Source organism: Protopterus annectens, chromosome 3.part0 (genome assembly GCF_019279795.1).
Source record: "Protopterus annectens isolate FY-2018-M chromosome 3.part0, PAN1.0, whole genome shotgun sequence".
NCBI classification, from domain to species: Eukaryota; Metazoa; Chordata; order Ceratodontiformes; family Protopteridae; genus Protopterus; species Protopterus annectens.
Window position 1 is genome coordinate 1,196,685,186 of NC_056731.1, and position 20,930 is coordinate 1,196,706,115.

Below are 20,930 nucleotides of genomic sequence, written 5' to 3' on the forward strand. Positions count from 1 at the left end.
TCTTTTATAGCACATTCTTCTTCCAAACTGATATTTTCCTGACATTGCAGTTTTCCTGCTTTAAAGGTTGATTTTGCACATTTATTAAGACCAAATGACATTCTTATATCATCTGAAAAAGTTTTGACAACTTGCAGTTGTGCTTTCAGTTCCTCATCTGATGAGCTATACAGTTTTAAATCATTGACAAAGAGAAGGTGAGAAGTCTTTACACTTTGTTGTTTTCTAGGGCCAGATTATTGCCATGGCCTAAGCTGTTGAGTAAACAGCTTAATGGATTAAGGCCAAGGCATAATAGTAATGGTGAAAGGGAGTCACCCTGGAATATCCCCCTTTGAAGTTTTATCCCTGGGATAGCAATTTGTCCTTTATCATGGCTTAATTGGAAAGTGGTCTGCCACTGTTTCATGGTCACTGTAATGTAATCGATCAGTGTGGGGTGTACCTTATACATTTTAAGCACTCTTTTATCTACGAATGAGGGATACTATCAAATGATTTTTTGTAGTCAATCCATGCCATACTTAGATTCTTCCCCTTTTTACAGTTCTGCACTATGACTTTATTTAAAAACAAATTATCCTTTTTTCCATATGACTTTCTTTTATTGCCCTTTTGTTCTACTGCCATAATTGAGTTTTCTTCAAAATGACTATAAACTCTGTCGGCATCAATTCCCATGTATAGTTTATAAGTTGCTGGAAGGCAAGTTATTGGTGTATAATTTTTAGGGTAGCTTGCAGGTTCACTCTTAAGTAGGAGCATTGTTTTTCCTGTTGTTAGCCAGTTGGTGTCTGTGTTGGGTGTGCATATAAATAGTTCTTACTCATGGCTAAATCTTCTTGCAAAGATGTTAATACTTTTAACCAGAAGTTAGGTACTGCATCTGAGCCTGGGGGTTTCCAATTAGAGGCTTTTCTTAACTTTGTTTCAATCTCTCTAGCTGTTATTTCATCCCATTTCATATCCTGTACCTTTAAACTTCTTATTCTTTCTTTTACTTCTTCTATCCATTTAGCATCTTTGTTATGTTCCACAGGATCTTCATAGATACTTCTCCAAAATGTATCTATTTCTTCTTTTTTTGGCAGGCTTTCAATTCCTTTTATCTTATTTCCCAGTTCTCTGTAAAATCTTTTTGGGTCCTCAATAAATTTTTTATTTTGCACTTTTCCTTTATATTTATCTTCATATCTTATAAGCTTTTCCACCTGTACTGAAATTTTTAGTTTGTTATTTGCGATAGTACATGATAGCTCCTGATATGTTCTAATATTGCACATTGCTTTTATCACATCTGTCTTTCCTAGTATTCTTGTTTATCTGTTCCCTCTTCTATAGTCTTCTAACAGTGACACTTCTTGTCTTAATTTCGTTATCATTTTCTCTATTCGATATTTCCATGGTGGTATTCGATTTCTCCCCTTCCTTTCCCTCACTACCCTGTGTTCTTGTAGTAGAACTTTATCAGTTATTAATTTAGCTACACAGTAATGTATCTTGTTTACTTCTGTTATGTTGCATGGATCTCTATGAACATTCCTAATTACTGTGTTCATTTGTTTTATCAGACTTTTGACTTTTTGGGTTTTATTAACCTTCTGCAGTCTATTTCTTTCATTGATCTTGATATATCTGTCCATGTCTATTAAATCAAGCAATTCTTGTCTTAGCTCATTTTCTTCCAAACTGAGGGCACATCCCTTGTTTTCCAATTCCTGTGGGCATTCTATAGAAGGTTCTATAGCATCTTCCTGTGACACCGTCTCACCAATTTCATCCTGTGCTGTCCATTGCTCTATCATATGGGAACTCACTGGCCTATCACTCCTCATCACTAACTGCATCACAGTTTAATGTTCCTTCCCTTGCTGTCTAGCTTCAAGTGAATGTTTATACTGGTTTCCTGTGGAAGGCTGCAAATTATCTTCATATGGCACCTGACCAATTGCTTCCTGTTCCACTAGTATACTCTTAATTTGGATATCCATTACTATATCCTGTTGTGGTGCTTTCTGAATTAGATTTTCTACACTAAATACTTCACTTTGCAGGTACTCCATAACCTCAGTTTCTATTTCTTTAACTTCTCCATTACTATTTTCCTTTTCTGGTTTTACTCTTTGTCTTCTTATTTTTTGTATTGTAAAGTTTTCTATGTCTGGATTCCTTTGTCTGTATTTCTCTTCAAGTATGTTTGGTGCTGCTCTTTTTGTAATGGTTAGTTTTGCTTTCTCCTTTGCATAAGTATCACACCATATTAAATCTCTTTTTCTTTCCCATGTCCATATTTCTTCTTCAGTTGTTTCCTGATCTTCCTGTTTCTGCCTGCTTTGGGGACTCATTTCATCCTGATGTGATGTAACCAGTGTTAGACCTTTTACATCAAATCTTTCACTTTTCAGGCACTCCACAACTTCAACTTCTATTGTTTTAACTTCTACTTTACTAATCTTCTTTTTTGTGTTCCATCTTTTGATATGTTTTTTATTGTAAAATTTTCCATATCTGGATGCCTTTGCCTGTATTTCTCTTCAAATATCTTTGCGGCTGCCTTCTTTACATTGATTAATTTGGCTTTCTCCTTTGTATAAATATTGCACCCTATCAAATTTCTCTTTCTTTCCCATGTGCATATTTCTTTTTTTAAACTTTTCAAATATCTCTTGGTTTTGTTGTTTATATTTTCGCGCTTCCTCAGATGCTTCTTTTTCCAAGCAGATCAAGATTTCTTGATCTATATACTGTTTCTTATATATCTGTTGTATTAATGAACATAAATTTTAAGTTCAAGCTTCTGACAGTTTTTTCTTGTGGAAGTATTTTTCTTTCCTCTAATTTCTCTCTTAATCATTTTGTATATCTTGTGTCTGGAAATTCTGGGCGTTTTTCATAATAGTAACAATACATAATTTCTTTATTATCCTCAATAGTCCACTTTATCATCTTTATGGCTCTTCTTTGGCCTATCAGTTTTTGTGATTTTTCAGGTTCCATTGAGAGATATCAGATGAAATGCAACACTCATTTGACCAGTTACCAGAGAGACAGCTGAAACAAAAGTATTAGTCACAACCTGGCAGATGTATGTACCATTTCATACTTCCTGGTGAGGTTATCTTATATATTGCTTGAAAGCTCAGCTCAAGCGGCAGATGCAAGTGCGCTGTCTTGCACAGCTTAGGTTAACAGCTTTTATATGCTTATAGGGAGTTACTGGGCATGTGGTCCAGGAGTCCATTGAGGAGCCTGGCTCAATTCCCCAGCTGCTCCAGACAACTGCTCAGAGTCACACAGGCAAATGGATGCTGAGGAAATCAAAATCCGGAGTATAGGAAGCATCTCATTAACAGATACTAGATATAATTTTCAGAACTTACTGCCAGGACTATAGAACCCAGAAACTTCTGATCTTACCAGCATCAACAGCAAGTGCACTGCCTGTTGTCACTGCCAAAGGTACCATTGTGACCTTTTTAAAGTCATATTTGATGGTTCTACCCCTTATAGACCTAACACACAAGCACACCTGGAGAATATGGAGAAGGAGAGCATCTCATGACTGTTATTGATGTGAAGTTTCAAATACTGCATTGCCCTTTTTCAAAGATGCAAGGGAGCTCATGTCAGATTTGGTTCAGGCATAGCCGACGGCATGAAAAACAAAAGTCTGGAAGGAACCAGTGATATATTGAAACTTTCAGAATGGTCACTCACCCAGAGGTAGTAGTATTTTGAAGCATAGCTTAACTTTGGGAGGAACTGTCATCAAATCCATGATACTTTACCCAATTTTCTCATCATGAGGACAGGTGATATCTTTCCTGTATATCTGGCACTCGCACAAAATAAAGTGGATAAACACAGTAGTTTCCAGGAAACATACAGCCTGTTCCACACCAGTCCTCAAATGCACTCTCTACCCTTGCCTGATATCCTCTCTTATCAGAGGTCTTGAAACATATATAAAAAAAAGCCACTCGAGATCACATTAGAACAGAAATGGTTAGGTTACTACTCCATGATCTTTTTGGTACCAAAAATGATGAAGAACTTCAGCCTGTCCAAGACCTGAGCATCCTAGTTACTGAGCAATCTGTTCTTACTTGGCTGTAAAAAGGAGACTGGATGTGCTTTTTGGACCTCCAGGATGCCAAAATTCCTACCTTTGAATAAAGATAGTCTAGGTGTATCGGAGGTATCTACAGTTTTGGATAGGAGACCATCATTACCAGTCCCGGACTCAGTTTGTTCTTACTTTAGTCCCATGCTGTTCACCAAAGTGTATGCTTATGGATATAGCAAACCAGAGGTGTAAGGTGGCTACAGACAGCTGCATCCTGTTTGAGCAAGTTAAACTCATCTCAAGAATCTCCAGTTTTCACAATTTAGTCCTTATGAATAGCAGTGAACACCGCCAAGTCACAGTTAGTACCATCTCAGCTACTCATGTTTTTTTAGGTTAGCATTTCTCCTTTTGCTTCAGAAAGTAGTTTAACAGATTGTTCAGTGGCAGTGTATCACAACATTGCTTTGTCATGGGGCCTTGGGGCTGATGGCAGTTGAGCCCCCTGACATCCGTCTCAAAGCTTTACATGAGAGTACTTCACTGTACATTGAGTTTACTGATCTCAAGTTCTGGATCCCAAGATTCTACAAATAAAAGTATCTAAAGCCTGCAAAGCAAATATCATATGGTGATTGCCATCTCCAAACCTGATTCTAAGTGATGCATTTATAGTCCCAGTCCCTTCAGTGGCTGTTATTACTGATGCCTCTATTCTGGTGAGCTACTGTTAAAAGCAAACTGTCCAAGTTGTATGGTCACACTCAGAGACCAGTTTGCTCATTTGTGTACTAGAGATGATGGCAGTTCTCACACTCCAAACCTTCCTTACCTCCCAAGCCTGAGGTGTAGTAGCCATCCACACCATCAACATGTCAGTTTTTGGTATGTCAGTAAGCAAGGGGGGGACTCACTCTTATCCCCATTGTCAAGAAGCATTGATTGTATGGGAATGGGATGTCAATCAATCACTCACTTCCTGTTTTCAAATCACATTAATGGGGAAACCAGCTCCTCAGCAGAGCAAACTCCGTTGTTGTCCTCTGATGCCACATGAGTGGTCCCTAACTCCATCAGTAGTGCAGAAATTGTTCTGTCACTTAGGAGTCTTGATGTAACTTCTTGGCCTTGTTGCCAGTGTCAAGTACAGTTATTGCAGAGAATTAAGCCTGCGACCTGTTAATGAGCTGCCTTGTGTAGTCCAGAGTTTGATTCCTTCATCCTCCATTTTCCTAATGGGTGACTGGGCAAATAACATAACCAGGTAGTGCTCCTGGGTGGGCTTACCCAGCTAACAAATAAATAAAAACTTCTTTTCCCTTATCCTCACCTGCAGGAAAATGTCCGAGACATACTTCTCTTCAGAAATGGCCATCAAGACTTCTCTACATTTTCCCCTGCATTTCCATTGATAGGGGTTTCAAAAGGTCAAACAGCACAAGTCCAGAATAATTGCCTTTGTCCCATTTTCAACTTTAAAATTCTGGTTCCCCTTCCACAGACGTCATCTGTTGAAAATACCTCTATCTTATACAAGGTAAAAAAAATTGTCCAACTATCACAGAAAGAAACAGTATAGGAAACAGGTTGCAAAAAATAATAATGTAATCCAAAATGAAGCAGCCAGGCAACTATTCATACAGGAAAAGATTGGTTCTGCTAGCCAGCTGTCAGCATATTCAGTACATTTGACTAAAGATCCCTGTATCTCCATTTAAATGAAAAAAAAGTCACATGATTAAGCTCGCTGTCACATGAATTCCAAAACATCAAGTTAAAAAATCAAGCAAAACAGCACAGAATATAAATCTATGCGGAAATATTTTTGTAAGTCACACATTTGTAAACATTAGAATATGTGAAAGAACTAACTTGGTTGATTAATAGCGAACCAACAAACCTGTAAAATAAAAATACAAGTAGAAAGGAGGAGGCACTATTAATTTAAAGTTTAGCACTTTCATCTCACAGTGATAAGACTTCCTCAGAACATGGCATTACACTACCACAATTCATTTATATGTAACATACAAGTCATGTGACATTTCTGTCAACCCAGTTGAGTGATAGTGTTCAAAACATTATTCACCATAATTTTTTTAAGTGTGGGTATAAATGTAGTAATGTATTATATTATTATTATTATTATTATTATTACAGTTGTTGATTTTAATGATGGTGACTATTGTTTTTAACAATGGCATTCACTTGGTTTGTTAGGAAATTCACATGACTTTTTGGTTAGATATAAATACATTGTGTAGTGTTCGTTTCTGAGGAAGTCTTTCATCACTGTGACTGGTCTTTTCTACTGGTGTTTTTATTGTATCCAAAGAATATAACAATGGATCCGATAATATGCTAGCAAATAAAGAACAAAGTAATTCAATCAAAGTAAGCATGCACTGATAAAAGCAAATTTTTTTTAAAAAGCTTGGATGATATGTTACTGACGTCTTGTGGTAAATTGTATAAACACACTTACTTTAAATATAGCATTGTATATATATATATATACATATATATATATATATATATATATATATATATATATATATATATATATATATATATATATATATATATATATATATATATATATATATATATATATATGTTTCAGAATGAATCATTTTAAAGCTTACCAAAAAAAATTGCAAACTATTTTATGTAACACTTGTTGATATAAGACAGAATATAACAACTAATATATGCCAGCAAGTAAAGAACAGCATAGTGCAATCAAGCTTGGCATGCACTGATAAAAACTGAAATCTTTTTTTTGTATGAAGTAATATATAAGTAATATATAAATGACATCTGATGGTCAGTTGTATAACTTCTTTAACTGTACCAGTGCATGTAAATGGTTCAGAATGAGTAATTTAAACCTGAGGAAAAAACTTGCAGCCATCTTAACCATCCAAAGACATTTTTTGTACGTCATTTCTTGAAGTAGTATTTGTGTTTCAGTTTAAAATTACTGCACCAGTCAATGCCAGTGTAATCAAAAAATGATGTTAGATGAACCAAAATGTATCTATAAAGTGCATATGAGAGCTTCTTCCTTCTAGCATCACTTAAGTGTTCAGTTATAAAAGCATAAAAGGTTTAGAGCTTTGTCCAATGTAAAAACTGCCACAGAAGCATGTAACTAAATAGATAACTCACGGGGTAGTGCAAGTGATGCATGAATGAATCTCAAAAGAATTATTACTGTTTATGGTAGAAAAAAGAAACTCTAACCGCCTTGTTGTATAGAAAACATTCCTAAGTAATAATAATACCATCAGTAGGTGTGTGGGGAAAATATTTACATTTTGCTCGAATTTCAAATAATTTCTTAACCATTCATTATGTACAGCTGTCTGATGATGGCAGAATAGAGCCCAAAACACTGTCTTGGTATAAAACATGTCAGAATGACTGAACAACTAATCTGAGTAAATATGGATTCCAAGCATGAGTAGTCACAAACCAAGATTGTGATGAAGTATTTTGGACTGATGTTGCACTTTGTTTATTGGCAAGCAATTTAAATGGGGATGCAGAAATCTTTGTCATATTGACTGAAGACCCTGGCAGCTGGCTGTTGAAACTGGTCTTTAACTGTGGTTGTCTGGCTACTCCATTTTGGTTTAAATGGGCATTTTTTTCAAACTACTGTTTCCGTTTCTCTTTTTTTTTCTGTGAAGTTTGGACTGTTTACCTTTCACAAGACAGAGGTATCATGCTACTTGCACCTTGTTCCCTATAAAAGTATAACCTTGCATTACCCAGAAAATGCTCATATGCCAAAACTTCTGGACCAGAGATCACAATTCTCTGTCAAGAATGTAAGGGTCAAACTTTATGATAGATTTCCTCCACTCTGTCTGATTCAAAAGGCCCTGCTGAAAGCCTGAGAAGAAACGCTCCAGGTGATTCAGGCTGCCTCAACTGAAGTAGCATAAGGAGAGTTTCCTCACTTCAAAGATGCCATAAGCCATCCTTTTCATTTTCATCTTAGGGAAGATTTGCTTTTTTTCAGCATCTGGGCATAATTCTGCATCTGTTGCTTAAAGGTTTGATTCTGAATGGAAGATAGTTTTCATTACAGATAATTGATCACCTCCAGGAATAAGGAGACCTAAGGAATTCTTTTAGAATGGAAATGATTTTCTCATTGATGAAATGCAAGTGATTTATTGGTGCTGCAGTTACAGTTCATTGGTTCCTAAACACTCCACATTATTTTTTAGGAGTATGGCTTACTAGTCTTTTAAGATTCATTGTCTAGTCCTCTCATTATGCTTTCCTTAGGACCTAACTTTAGCTTCCAGCTTTACATTTTTTTCCAGAAATTTTTGCATCTGATAACTCCTGAACTTTGTTTTGGAAACACTGATAAAACCTTTTTTTTAAGCATAGCATTTGGTTATGTTAAATTTCTTCCACAGAAGACCTACTTTTTTGAGGCAGTCAGTTTAGAAAGTTTATCAGAACTCCAGCTCCGTATGTTTTTATATATTTTTTTTTTATAAGCCTTTCAGAAAAATAGGGAAATCACTTCTAGTAACCCTTCTTTTATGCCCTGTATAATGGCAGCTATAGCCTTGAACCAAAAATTCAACTCCTTTCCTTTTGTCCTCATCCACAGGATACACGGGACCACATTGTTCACAGAACTAAATCATTTGCATGTGCTAATAGCAAGATTTCAGTAAATTAGACAGCCTGTTTCCTTGGCAACAATAAGTTAAGAGACCCTGTGGGTAATTGGCTGTTTCCAACTGGATCACTGTTTGTGAAAAACATAATGAGAGGTCCTAATTTCCATTCTAAAGAGGCAGAGCTAGCATTCCCTAAGTTGTTCTGAGGGATCTCATCCACTGTTGTTTGTGAAGCAGCAGCAAGGCCTGTACACCACAGCTGCACAAAGCATTACAAGCTCAATCATATTTCCTGAGGCAGAGATGGTTTTACAGTGGCAGTTGTGAAAAAACTCCTTGCTGGATCCTTCATCTGTTTTTTTGGATATATAACTTGGTACTGTACCTGAAAATGTGCTGTGAAGACAAGGATGATGATACACACATCTGTGTGAGGCACTCGTACAGTTGATGAATAAACTGCCCGTGTCTTTACAGTAGATTTTTCTCCTTCCATTTTCCATAGTTGCCCTCTATTCCTAATTGATTTCTGATCTAACAATATGTAGTCAATTTGCTCAGTCCAGTTTATCCTTTTGTATGCATTTCTCAGGCAGTTTGTCCTAAATCCAGCATTCAGCTCATTAATGAAGAGGAATATTGAAGCCAGTAGGCTGCTCATAGAGTATGTTGTACAACTCATCTAGGTACTGCAAGCAGTGAAAGGAGGAATTCATTCACCTCTTATTATGGTAAGTATTTCACAAACTTTAGGGTCTCTTTGAAAAAGGGAATTATAAATCTGTTTTCACTAGGATAACTGTTTCTGACATCAACACTGTACATACCAATTGCACTGAAAAAGGGCTAAGAAGGTTGGTTATCAGTAATTTACTAACTAACTAAATAATAAAATACTGTAAAATAGGCACAGACAGACACAAATCACAGCAGCATATGTTGTAGTCAGTGTTGCCACTAGATATCAGATTGTAGAGAAAACTTAAAATGTGAGCTTGATGACAACAACGGTTTATTTTTAATGAAATTGTGGGTCATCTACAAGTGCTCACATGCTAATTGCTTGTGATGCACTTGCTCTTGTTCTAAATGGGTAATTACCTAGCCCTCCCACTGCCCATTCCTACTAAACTGCATAGCCCTACCAGACCCCCAACTCTAACTATAAAACTCCCATCTGCTCCATAACCCTAACCATAGCACTCCCTTCCCCTACCTAACTCAGTAGTGCCCGATCTCTCCCTAAAAATAAAACTCCACCCCCCCTAAACCTGTAGTCCCTGCATTCTCTTAACACTAAAATTCCACTTCTACTTCCTAACCATAAATTTCCCTCCTACTCTGTAAACATAAAACTCCCTTCTCATTCCCTAAACCTAAAGTCCCTGATTGCTCCCTAACCCAAAAACTCCACTCCCTCTCCTTAACCTATAATTCCCTTCCTATGCCCTAAATCTAAAGACCTTAATCATTTCCTAAACTTAAATCTCCCACCTCACTAAACCTAAATCCCCTTCAGTCTATCCCCATTTCCTAAACTTAAATCTCCCACCTTACCAAACCTAAATCCCCTTCAGTCTGTCCCCATAGCTGATGGGCTTACCATGCTTAAGCTTGGCTACTGTATTTGGATGAGGTACGGCAACTCCACTCTCTCCTCATGGTTGCTACACCTCTTCTGAGCATGTAGTTGAATTTGTGTATGAGCAATCAGCTCTGCAGACTACAAGCTACTTGAGTTTCTGACCACGGAATAGTGTTCTTTGAGCACCTGGGACTTGGACAGTATGCAGAACAGGCAGTGTCCTAATAAATGCCAGCTACCTTTCTTTTTTTCCTGAGGTAATGTTTGCATACTGACTATCCCTTCTGCGGTAGATATTAAGTGACGTTCTGTCTCCAAGTGGTTTCTGCCCCCCATCAAACTTGAAACCTTACTTAGATTAAATATTTTACACTAGGACTGCATTTAAAACTTTCCAGGCCCAGGTTCTGGGGAACTACCTAAAGAATAAGCATCACTTGCACTAAGAAGTGAGGAGATGCATATGTCCTGCCTTCAGACCTCATTCAGCACAGGCCTCCAGAAATATTTTAGTTCAAGTGGTTAACAAGCGAGTGTCATCCTTCCTAAATAAATAGGAAAGGGTCTTCTTCACTCATTCCCTAGGTGAGTTACCATTATTTTGTGTGTGATTATTTTTTGTTATTGCAGTTGAGTACCAGTTTGGGTAACTGAGCATTGCCCTTTACAATGGAAACCCATGGAGAGAAGCTACATCAGGAAACATTGCATTAAAGCAGTAATAGTTGAAAATACAAATAAGGACATACAATGTATTTATTGAATTGTGAGCATTCTGAAATGATGACTATGAAACGATTAACAACAGGGCTACTACAGCCCCATAAACTAAATAGTGTTTTGGACTTTTTCTTAGAAGCAAAGAGACGTATCCTGTTGATTCCCCTAATTAAGATGTGGTGCACACATTATTGCCCATCAGCGGTCTCCTAAGCAGATCTTATAGATCTTATTCATTCTTGTACATAACTGATTTACTTCAGCTATGCAAATGTCAGTCCTATCTAGCTATATAAATATATATATTTATATATATCTATATATATATATATATATATATATATATATATATATATATGAGTGTGTGTACACTTTCCCACCTCTGTTCCTGATTCAATGAGGTTAATCTCTTATTGTTCCCTATTTGTTCTTTATTAATATTTGGTTCCTCTGCCTCTTTTTTTCACACTCAGTTAAAAATTAATTGGCTTGGAGTAGCTGAGGCAGGCTTTTACATATTCTTAGCAGTACAGAAACCTGTCAAAAGACTTTTGACTTAGAACAGAAAGTGTTACATTGCAGTCTTACAGACTTTTGTCAACAATTTTGCATGCCTAGCATGTATTTAGTTACCTTTATGATTTTCTGATTCTGAGCTACAGTATACCCTACTTAAAGTTCATCTCTTGTGTCATTTTTATGAGCTTAGAATGGAATATTTTGGTTGCCTGTCCTTGTTTTTATAAATCTTGCCATGCGCACACTGCAGTGGTTTCCTGGTGCACAAACTTATTACTCTAAGTAATAACAGAATGGCTCTTGCCATGTTGATATGTAGACTCTTCTGTAATTTTAGCTGCTGGATTAAGCAGATTGCTGATGTTATGAACTGTATTCGAAGTAATAGTCATCACTGGCTGCAGGCTGTTTTGAGAGGAATCAAATTTCATGTATGAGTGTATATGTCAGGTGGTTTACTTTTAAAATGTGGAAATGGAGTTCGATGAAAACGACTTGGTTGAATGTGTGTTCTACCATTGCCTGTAATGTTAAACTGAAAATATATGAATTTATAATAGTGAAAATGAGTACACATTTGCTGATATGAAGTCGATGTTTTGAAATGAGATTACAGTACAGTGTGGATCGGGAAATTTCCCTTTTCCTCACTGTAGTGCGATCTCATAGTTGGTATATATAGTATGCAGGGGGTGTGGGGGTGCAAGGGTCTTGCCCCCCCTGCAAAAATATTAACGGTAACACAGACTTTCAACATTGGAACTTCCAGTGTTTGAATGTTGATTGTCATGGTTACCATTTCCGACATTTAAGTAATTCGATATTACCAAAGTCGGATAAACAATTCAGTGATTTTGTTAGAAACTGTTTTCAGTTTCAGCATTTTGATAGTAAACTACGTTAGGTGCCACACAAGCTCTCCATTTCTACAGTGCCTGAACCAAATAGCATGAAAACCAGACCATTTCTTTATCTTCTTTGATCTGTTATATCTGGGGTCACCCCAGTCTCTGCCAGGTGCCTATTGTTAGAGTACAATTACCTTAGATTACTGTGATTCATTTATTCATTCAGTTAGTCATTCATTCATGTGTGTATTTATTTGCTTAACTACTTACACAACAAATTTTTATACAGTTTATAAAAGCAGAAAAAAACAACTAATATGAAGCTCGCCAGGCAATTTATGCAAATGTTTTCATTATTTGCACATTTGCACTAACTACAGAGAAAGTACTTATTATCTTTTTACTCTTTTTAGTTATAAATGATGTATTATTAGAATCAAATATAAAGACAAGATCTGTCATGTATCTGTAAATATTTTGAAAAATTGTTAGAATACCTGAATGGTGTTGCATAGCTTACAAGAACTAATTTTTGTTAATGTATACTTTGATTAGCTTCCTGCACACGAGGCTAATGCCCAGCTGGATGTCTGTCAAATGTTTTGTAGGTTCATAGGGTTAATATTAAAGTTATTACTGGAACGCTATCAAGAATCTTATCCACATTCCCCTTGTAGCGACAAGAGTATTTCCCTTTGCACAGATCATCATTTGTATTAATACAAAGCAAGAATTTGCAGTTACTCATCATATCATTGAGGTTGCCTTTGAAGGTAGTCAGAGAAGGACCTTGCTTAATGTGCAGTGGGAGCCTATGTTAAAGATGGAAAGATTTTGGTAAGAAACCTACAGAAACAACAAATTTAGTAATCTTACCATGACAATTTGATCTTTAGATCAGGTGAATCTTAGACTGTTCTATTAAGGTAGACGAGGCCAGAAAGTTGTCTTTCATGGTGAGAAAAACTAAGCAAAGGTCACCACTCAAGAACTTGTATGAGGTGAAATAGAGGGATAAATATTTTTAACCTATTGGGTTAGCTTAATTGACTTAAACAGGCATTTTTTATTTAAGAAACTTTGGGGCCATTCAAGTTGTGCAAGGTACTTAGGTGCCTTTCAAAGGGGGCATTGTATTCAGTGATAGGTCTAATAAGTAAGGTATGTAGAGGAACAAGGACCAAGGTGAAATACCTTGAAAGATAAGCTGTGAGAGGCACAAGGACTTCTTACAACCAAGTTATGGTGGTTGAAAGACAGCTTATTGTCTATGTAGGAGTTCAGGTCCCTAATAAGAGTCTGTTTTGGGGAGGAGTGGTGGTAATATGAAAAGAGTATGGAGCAGACACTTTACTGAAGGTAATATACTGCACATCTTGGCATTTAGTATTGGCCTGTGGGTAAGACCCCAAGTCTGATCCAGGCCCTGCTGTTGAGCATGGGTATCATAGGGAGGAATTGGCAAGTGCACATATTTTGCAGCAATCCACTAGTTTGATGGCCAGAGACCTTGGATAACACTCAATTGCATTTCTGAGAAGAACTTGTCAAATAAAAGGAGACCAAAGACTAAGCCTTGTGGAAAACCACCAGTGCCATTTCTAATGATAAAGGATTAAACACCTACCATAAAAATGTGAGTACCATTAGTAAGCCAGTTTGCTATCTAACAGACAGTATAAAGGTTAGCAATGCAATTGTAGAATTTGTCTATCATAACTGTGGGAAGAATGGCGATAAAAGCCTTGGTATGGATAAGGTAGGCAGTATGAACAGTTTGACCCTTGACTAAGCTTTCCTTGATCTTGTGAAAGAAATTGACTAGGTTGCATATATAAGACTTGTATAACAAATCCAGTTTTATTTGAATCCGTTATCTATGTGGAAGATTACCTATGTCATTGTTAATTAGTTTAGCAATAACATATCCCATGGCTTTACAGATAATACTGTTAAGAATAACATACCTGTAGTTACTAGGGTCAGTCATGGGCACACCATTGTGAAGAGATAACAACTATGGCCATGTTTCAGGTTCAAGGATGACAAACGTAAAAAGGATTTTAGAAGGTGGTTGGGCTATGTGGTGCATGATACTTGCAAGCAGGTATCACAGAATACTATTGAGGTCTACAGAACTAGTGCTTTTAGTTTTGGGGCATGCTGATGTAACAACTATGGGAGAAATTGGGAGCAGATGGATGTGTGGGAGATTTAAAGTTCGAGTCAAATTTGTCAACCAGAATATTAACTGTGGTTTCCAGTTGAAAGTAGGATATGGCATTGGAAATAAGTTTGGAAAAGAAGTAGTTGAGAAGACAAGGAAGAAGATGAGGGAATGACTCATCATTAAATGTTAGTGTTTGTCGTTTTTGCATTTAGTTACTTGTAACATATTGCACTCAAGTTACCTACCTACTGCACTAAAAAGCAAGCAATTATATGTCAAGAAAAAAAAAAAACACCCACACTCCCCACTCCCCCTTGTTTTTTTGTTTTCAATTATTAATATTTTATTCTAGCATGTCCAAAGGTCAGTTGTCAATCTCCTCTCCTCTGGTCCAGCTGGTGAATCTGGGAATCTTGAGGCAAACTGCCTCATGTACACATGACACCTCCTCCCTCCTCCCCTCCTCCCACATACAACAGAGAGACCGAGAGATGCAGTTATTCTGGCCGAAGGACTCTGGGCCGAGCACTCAAGAGGACCAAGAGGCAGACAGGAGGAGGAGGCAACTAACCACCACAAACCCAGCCAACCAGCCTCACATAACACCTACAAACACATAAACATAAACACATAAACACACATAAAAGAGGCTCTGGTAAAACTTTACCTAAACAGCAGGCCACAAAAAGACACCCCAAACAACTACCACCCAACCAGACACTCAAGACAACCACAAAACCACAAAATCAGTGCAAAAAATGCACAGCCAGCCAAGGCCAAATACAACACCAAACATACTTGTCATGGTGACTCCAGATACAGACACACTGACCCACACACACTGCACTCTGAAGGCCCAGACAGTAAGCGCTGCGCAAAGGCTCTGCATCCGCCACATAACATGAGTCACTTTGTCGGTCACCACATCAACTAGCTGGTAACAGCAAATGTGTCTGGTTCCCTGTGACAGTGACAGCGACACTCCCTGGATGACAGAGGACACTACATGAAAAGTACTGAAGAGAGCTGCGACTGCCTTGGTAGTAACCCTGACCCTGATCAGTGTCCTTCCTTCACCAAGAATGATGCCACAATACCAGAATCAACAAGCAAGAATGTCACAAATGTCTGGCTTAAAGGTGTGGACAATGCTGGTGGGTCATCAGTGTCTGTCACGCTGCTCACATGCCTGTGACGACCAGTCGGCTAGACGCAAGGCTATTGGATTGTCACCCTGGTGCCTGGATATTGGCTAAAACCCAACAATCCCCCATAGTGCCTTTTTAGGCAAGGCCACCTTGCAAGTAAAAAAAAAAAAAACCTAAAAAGCAAAAAACAAAAAAGAGAAGAAACTAGTCATGCCAACAATAAATCTAAGAATCAACTTTCTCAAATCCCAGGCCCTGAGGCCCTTCTCAGGCTTCAGAACATGTGTAACTTGTACCTGGAACCCGACTCACCAGGAGAGGGGGGTATCCATGTTCATGTTTTATCCCTACACCCCTCCGCACGCCCGGCAACCAAGGAGGAATCCAGTGTGACCATAAGGATACCCACACCCCAGATTCCCAATGAACACAATGCGTGTCTTGAAACCAACCAGCTGAAACCAAGGCACCCGGCACTATTCACTTTTGGAGAACATCGTTACATGTATAACTGACCTGCTGGTTCAAACCCTGAGAGAAACCCCCGGCACTCCATTTCACTATCTCATGCCGCGCCCTGGCCCCGACCACACCACAAACAAATGGAGGGTGTATCCACCATCTAGGAATAGCTGCACCAGTATTGGGTAAGCCACCTTCAAGGGAAGGAACCGGCCCAACCACCACTGACTAAACTCAACTAACCCACACAGCCAAACACAAATGTATTGGGTGCATGCAGGGAGGCTTCCCCCACACAACATCAAACTGACCCCAACCACTAGCCCAACTTTCATGTATCTCATATCATAAGCAATGGAAATCATCCTGGGTATACTATAGACTAGGAGAAAAGAGCAACACTCAGCTAACCAACATATGGCAACCTAGCAAAGAGAAAATTATCCTCACATGTATTCCCCTGAGCCATGGGGGGAGAAATGATCCATATCTCACGATATCCCACATCAAACAAAAAAATTATCATGCTCAGTAACACGGAAGTATCCCTCTACAGCATGAGATCATCACATCTCAAATCTTCTCCACCCTTCATCCCGCAAAGCCCCAACCAAAAAAGAACAACCAAGCTCAAGAACTACTGAACACTCCTTTTCAACACTTTCAGGGGCCCCGGGATCAAACAACCCCACCACCACAACACCCAAAGCCCCGCACTTGGAAACCTCATGACACCTCTCTTTACTGCAAGAGGAGAAAATGCATGGAAAAGAACAAAAAGGCAAAAAACCAAGAAACAAGACCAAAGATTGGTAAAAAATCTACACAAAAAAAATCAAATAAGTAACAATATGAGGAAATTAATTAAAAAAAAAAACAAAGGTAAGTCACCTTCACTACCAATTAGGAAAAAAATATTAAAAAAATAATCAATCTAAAATCAAAAATGATAAAAAATCACTAAAGATTCAAAAATCATGAACGTAAAAAGTTTCAGCTATATTTAGGAACCTGGTAAATGAAAGGAGATATGTCTCAGAGTGCCAAATGATACAAAAAATCACTGAACCACAGACAAACAGCTTAAACGTGGCAGACGCGTTCGCAGATAAACCGCACTCTCCCCCCAAGGAAATAACTATACCCCCAGGCGGAAGGCAGCTGAGTACAGCCTCCCAATGCACAGGAAACGCTGCTCTCTAAGCTAAAAAAACACAGCATCAATGGGACCAATGTGACCAAGGCGTGTGTGCTGTATTTCACATGATGTGCCTTAAACCCGCAAATAAGCACATAAACCAGTCCTCATAATGGAGTCACGGCCAAAGGATATGCGACCTGGCGACATGGAACTCACCCAGTCCTTTCCACTCCACAGACCCTATACAGACCTCTGTAGAATACACCTTAAAAGCTCCTGGTCTGCTCTGCAAAGCCCAAAGAGAGTCATAATGGAGCTCATAAACAAAGAACTTAGGGACATTGGACCACACACCCCCACCCCAGACCGTCAGCGGATCGCTTGAAACCCGGAACTTGATTGACTTTTTGAGTCAGCTTCACTTCCATTGATGAGGGAAGGCCATGAGGCACCTTGACCTTGCAAGCCCTTCCTTGACCTTACAAAGCTTTGTCTCAGTTATTGTGAAAAACTACTTTGTGTTAAAAACCTCAGATAATGTAAGCCCTGGTTGAATAAGTTTGGGACAGAACCCAAGACCAGATGCCCAGGGTTAGAGTTGCTGAGACATGAGTCATCCTGGGTGGGTCCATTGGTCAGTCCTAGGCCTGTGCAAGCATCTGGCCATCTACTTCTCAGAAAAAATGAGTAGCATTTTGGCGAGCCAAACAAAGAGAGACAAAGACAAACCATGCTGGCAATCTGCGCCAGGGCGATGGAAAGTGCATAGGACATGGATATCAGCACAGTGGTGAGAAAACACAGGTGGCTACAGATGGTTGGCCGCTTGGTCGGAGTTGCCCTTCCAAAAATAATCACGATACCATTCAGGAAAAGGTAGGTATCAGTAAGCCTACCATATGGCAAGGTCATCGGACACCTGAAGTTATCGAGGTCTGGGGGATTCCTTACACCGACATTGCTTTTGGCAATTGAGAGACACTAAAAGCCCTCACCAGACATCAGAAAGACCTCATTATGGTGTGGATGAACCCTGATTCTCATTCTCATTGTGGACTTCGTGAGGCTTTATCAATTCAATGATCACCATTGATCGATGGTGCCATGTCCCAAACCCGAATTACACCGACCATAAAGGACTCCAAATCCAAAGCCACAAAAACCACCAAAAGGAAAAAGCAAAAAAACTATAAAGGAACTCCACCTCTGACTCTGGCCAGCACCGTCTACACAAGAGACCCAACTGTACATGGAACTACAATCCTGCCTCAACAAAATGTGCCATGTCAATTGCTCATGTGATGAAACCACCGAGACCCAAACCACCACCAGAAGCGACTTAAAACCGATGTAGATAAACTGTAGCACTGATGAGTGCCCAGGAGCACAGCATTGTGGTAAACTTCTATCAATACTTCTGAGTTTCCTGATGTGGTTGAAGAAAGCCTTGCGGTTATCCTTGGTACAGATGAGTACCCTAAGTTTTTAACTGGCTTTGCATTCCCTGATGGTATGTTTAACAGTTTTACCCTTAAATAGCTTATGTAGTAAAGAAGGGTATTTTTTTAACAGAGTCACAGTCTTTTTCTTGTCTCAGTAGAGGATTTATATACAAGATCTGCCTCAGAGGCTTACCTTTGAATTCACAACAGTTCTAGTGCTAGATATGAGCAGCCTCCTCAATACATTTATTCATGAGGGAGTAAAACTCTAAGGAATGTGCAGGAAAAAGGGTGGCATTGTGAATGGTTTGTTTGGCAGGATGTGCTACTTGTGGTTTGCTGTTATCTTTTTCTTCATAGCAAACGCTTGACTGATATCTATGTTTGAGAGTAGGTATTGGGCATATGAATGATGTGGACATTTTCTTAGGGTATTAGGTAAAGTTCTTTCTAAGGATTATCTAGAAATATCAGAAACCACTGTATGTGATTTTTATTTTTCTCAGAATCTTAAACCTGATATTTTCATCTGTTCAATGCATTAACCAGAATTTTCAAGCCAGAGAATGCAAGGAAATAATTATTTTTTTCTCTGAATAGGTCAGTGGATCCATTGGAATACCTGTGTAGAGGAATATATTTATCCTTCAGACTACACTCCAGAATATGGCTCCATTCTTGTACCTAATGTGGACAACGTCAGGACAGATTTCCTTATACAGACCATTGCAAACCAGGACAAGGTATTATGACATAAAATTAAAATTTAAATTTTATTTCTGGTTTTGGTGCTTCATGTTCCTGAATATGATATGCACCTTAAAATGTTCAGCTCTATGTGCACTTGGAACTACAACCAGGTAGAACTTGCATGCCCTATATGTTTGCCACATATTGCAACTAATGTAATTAGCAGTTTTTGCACAAAACAGAATCTAAGTCTAAAACCGCTTTTTGAAATGGTGACAAAGCAGTCTGATGTATAAAAATGAAATCTTTGCACTTGATATTCAGATCAAATGATATAGGCTTGCCTACCTAGATTTTGTTCACAAAATAGAATGTATTGAAATTTTCAACAAATTAACTCTGAGAATTGTACACTGACTGTATTTTACAAAACAGTGGGAATACTTTTTCCCATAAGGATATGCCTTCCATAATACATATTCTCCATCTCTGTGGCATGAGTTGAAGTGCTTTTATCAGAATTAATAGTTTCCTGATAAAACCAGTGTCAAAAGTATGTTAACTGATAAAAAAATCGAATGAAAATCCTGACTGTGCTATAGCAGGGTTTAGGCACATAGGCAGCGAGACATTTCTCTGTGGTACATTTGACTGGGGACACATGGCTGAAATGACAGTCAGCTGCAGAGAAATATGACTGTTTGCAAATTCCCTGTGTGCAAAGAGAAGAATGTGTTGCCATGCCCACAGCTTCAATAACCAAATGCATAGGGGGAAAACAATGTCCATGGTCCCCAAGGGAATATGAGACAGCAAGCAATATGGCAGGCATTAGCATCAGGCTGGCCAGAGGGCATGTCAGTGGCAGTAAAAATGCAGTGCACAATGGGCAGTGCCTTTATCATTGGTGTGTGTGGACCACCCCTTCACAGTATCTACGGAACATTACCTAAAACACATAGTGGAGCATAAGTGTGACTACAGTAGCCTGCAGGATTTCTGCCATGCTGTAGCACACTTTTACATTTTTCAGTTACATAAGTATGTACTGTACACTGAGCACAACACTCATTACTTCTTCTGCCTCCATGCATTTGGTTATTAAAGCTGTGAGCATGGCAGTTTGTGATTCTCTTTGCTCACAAGGAATTTGCAAACAGACGTATTTCTCTGCAGTTGAATGTCACTTCAGCTATGTGTCCCCAGTCAAATGTACCACAGGGTAATGTCTCACTGCCTAGGTGCCTAAATCACTGTAGAGTTAGCCAGATGGTAGATAAATATCCTGTGATTTCACATATGTACAGTTTAGAAGAATAAACATGGGAATTGTACAGGTGCATGAAGCTGGGGAATTCCAAGACACAGTTTTCTAAAATCAGTTTTTGAATTGTGGAGTGTAGTAAGTCTTAATCTGAGTTGTGGCATCTTTAGATATAAGAATATTTAAAAGCTACGTGAATAGATGGTAGGGGACAAAGTTTTCC

The 20,930-nt window shown here is 38.5% G+C and overlaps 1 protein-coding gene across 1 annotated transcript in view; it reads left to right on the plus strand.

Moving 5' to 3' along the window:
• The window catches only part of DNAH5 (dynein axonemal heavy chain 5), a 1,226,896-nt gene that overhangs the window by 155,855 nt on the left and 1,050,111 nt on the right, over positions 1 to 20,930 (plus strand). Inside the window, exon 8 of the mRNA XM_044065791.1 lies at positions 19,354 to 19,496. Coding sequence (XP_043921726.1) covers positions 19,354 to 19,496 — 143 coding nt within the window. The remainder of the gene's footprint in view (positions 1 to 19,353; positions 19,497 to 20,930) is intronic.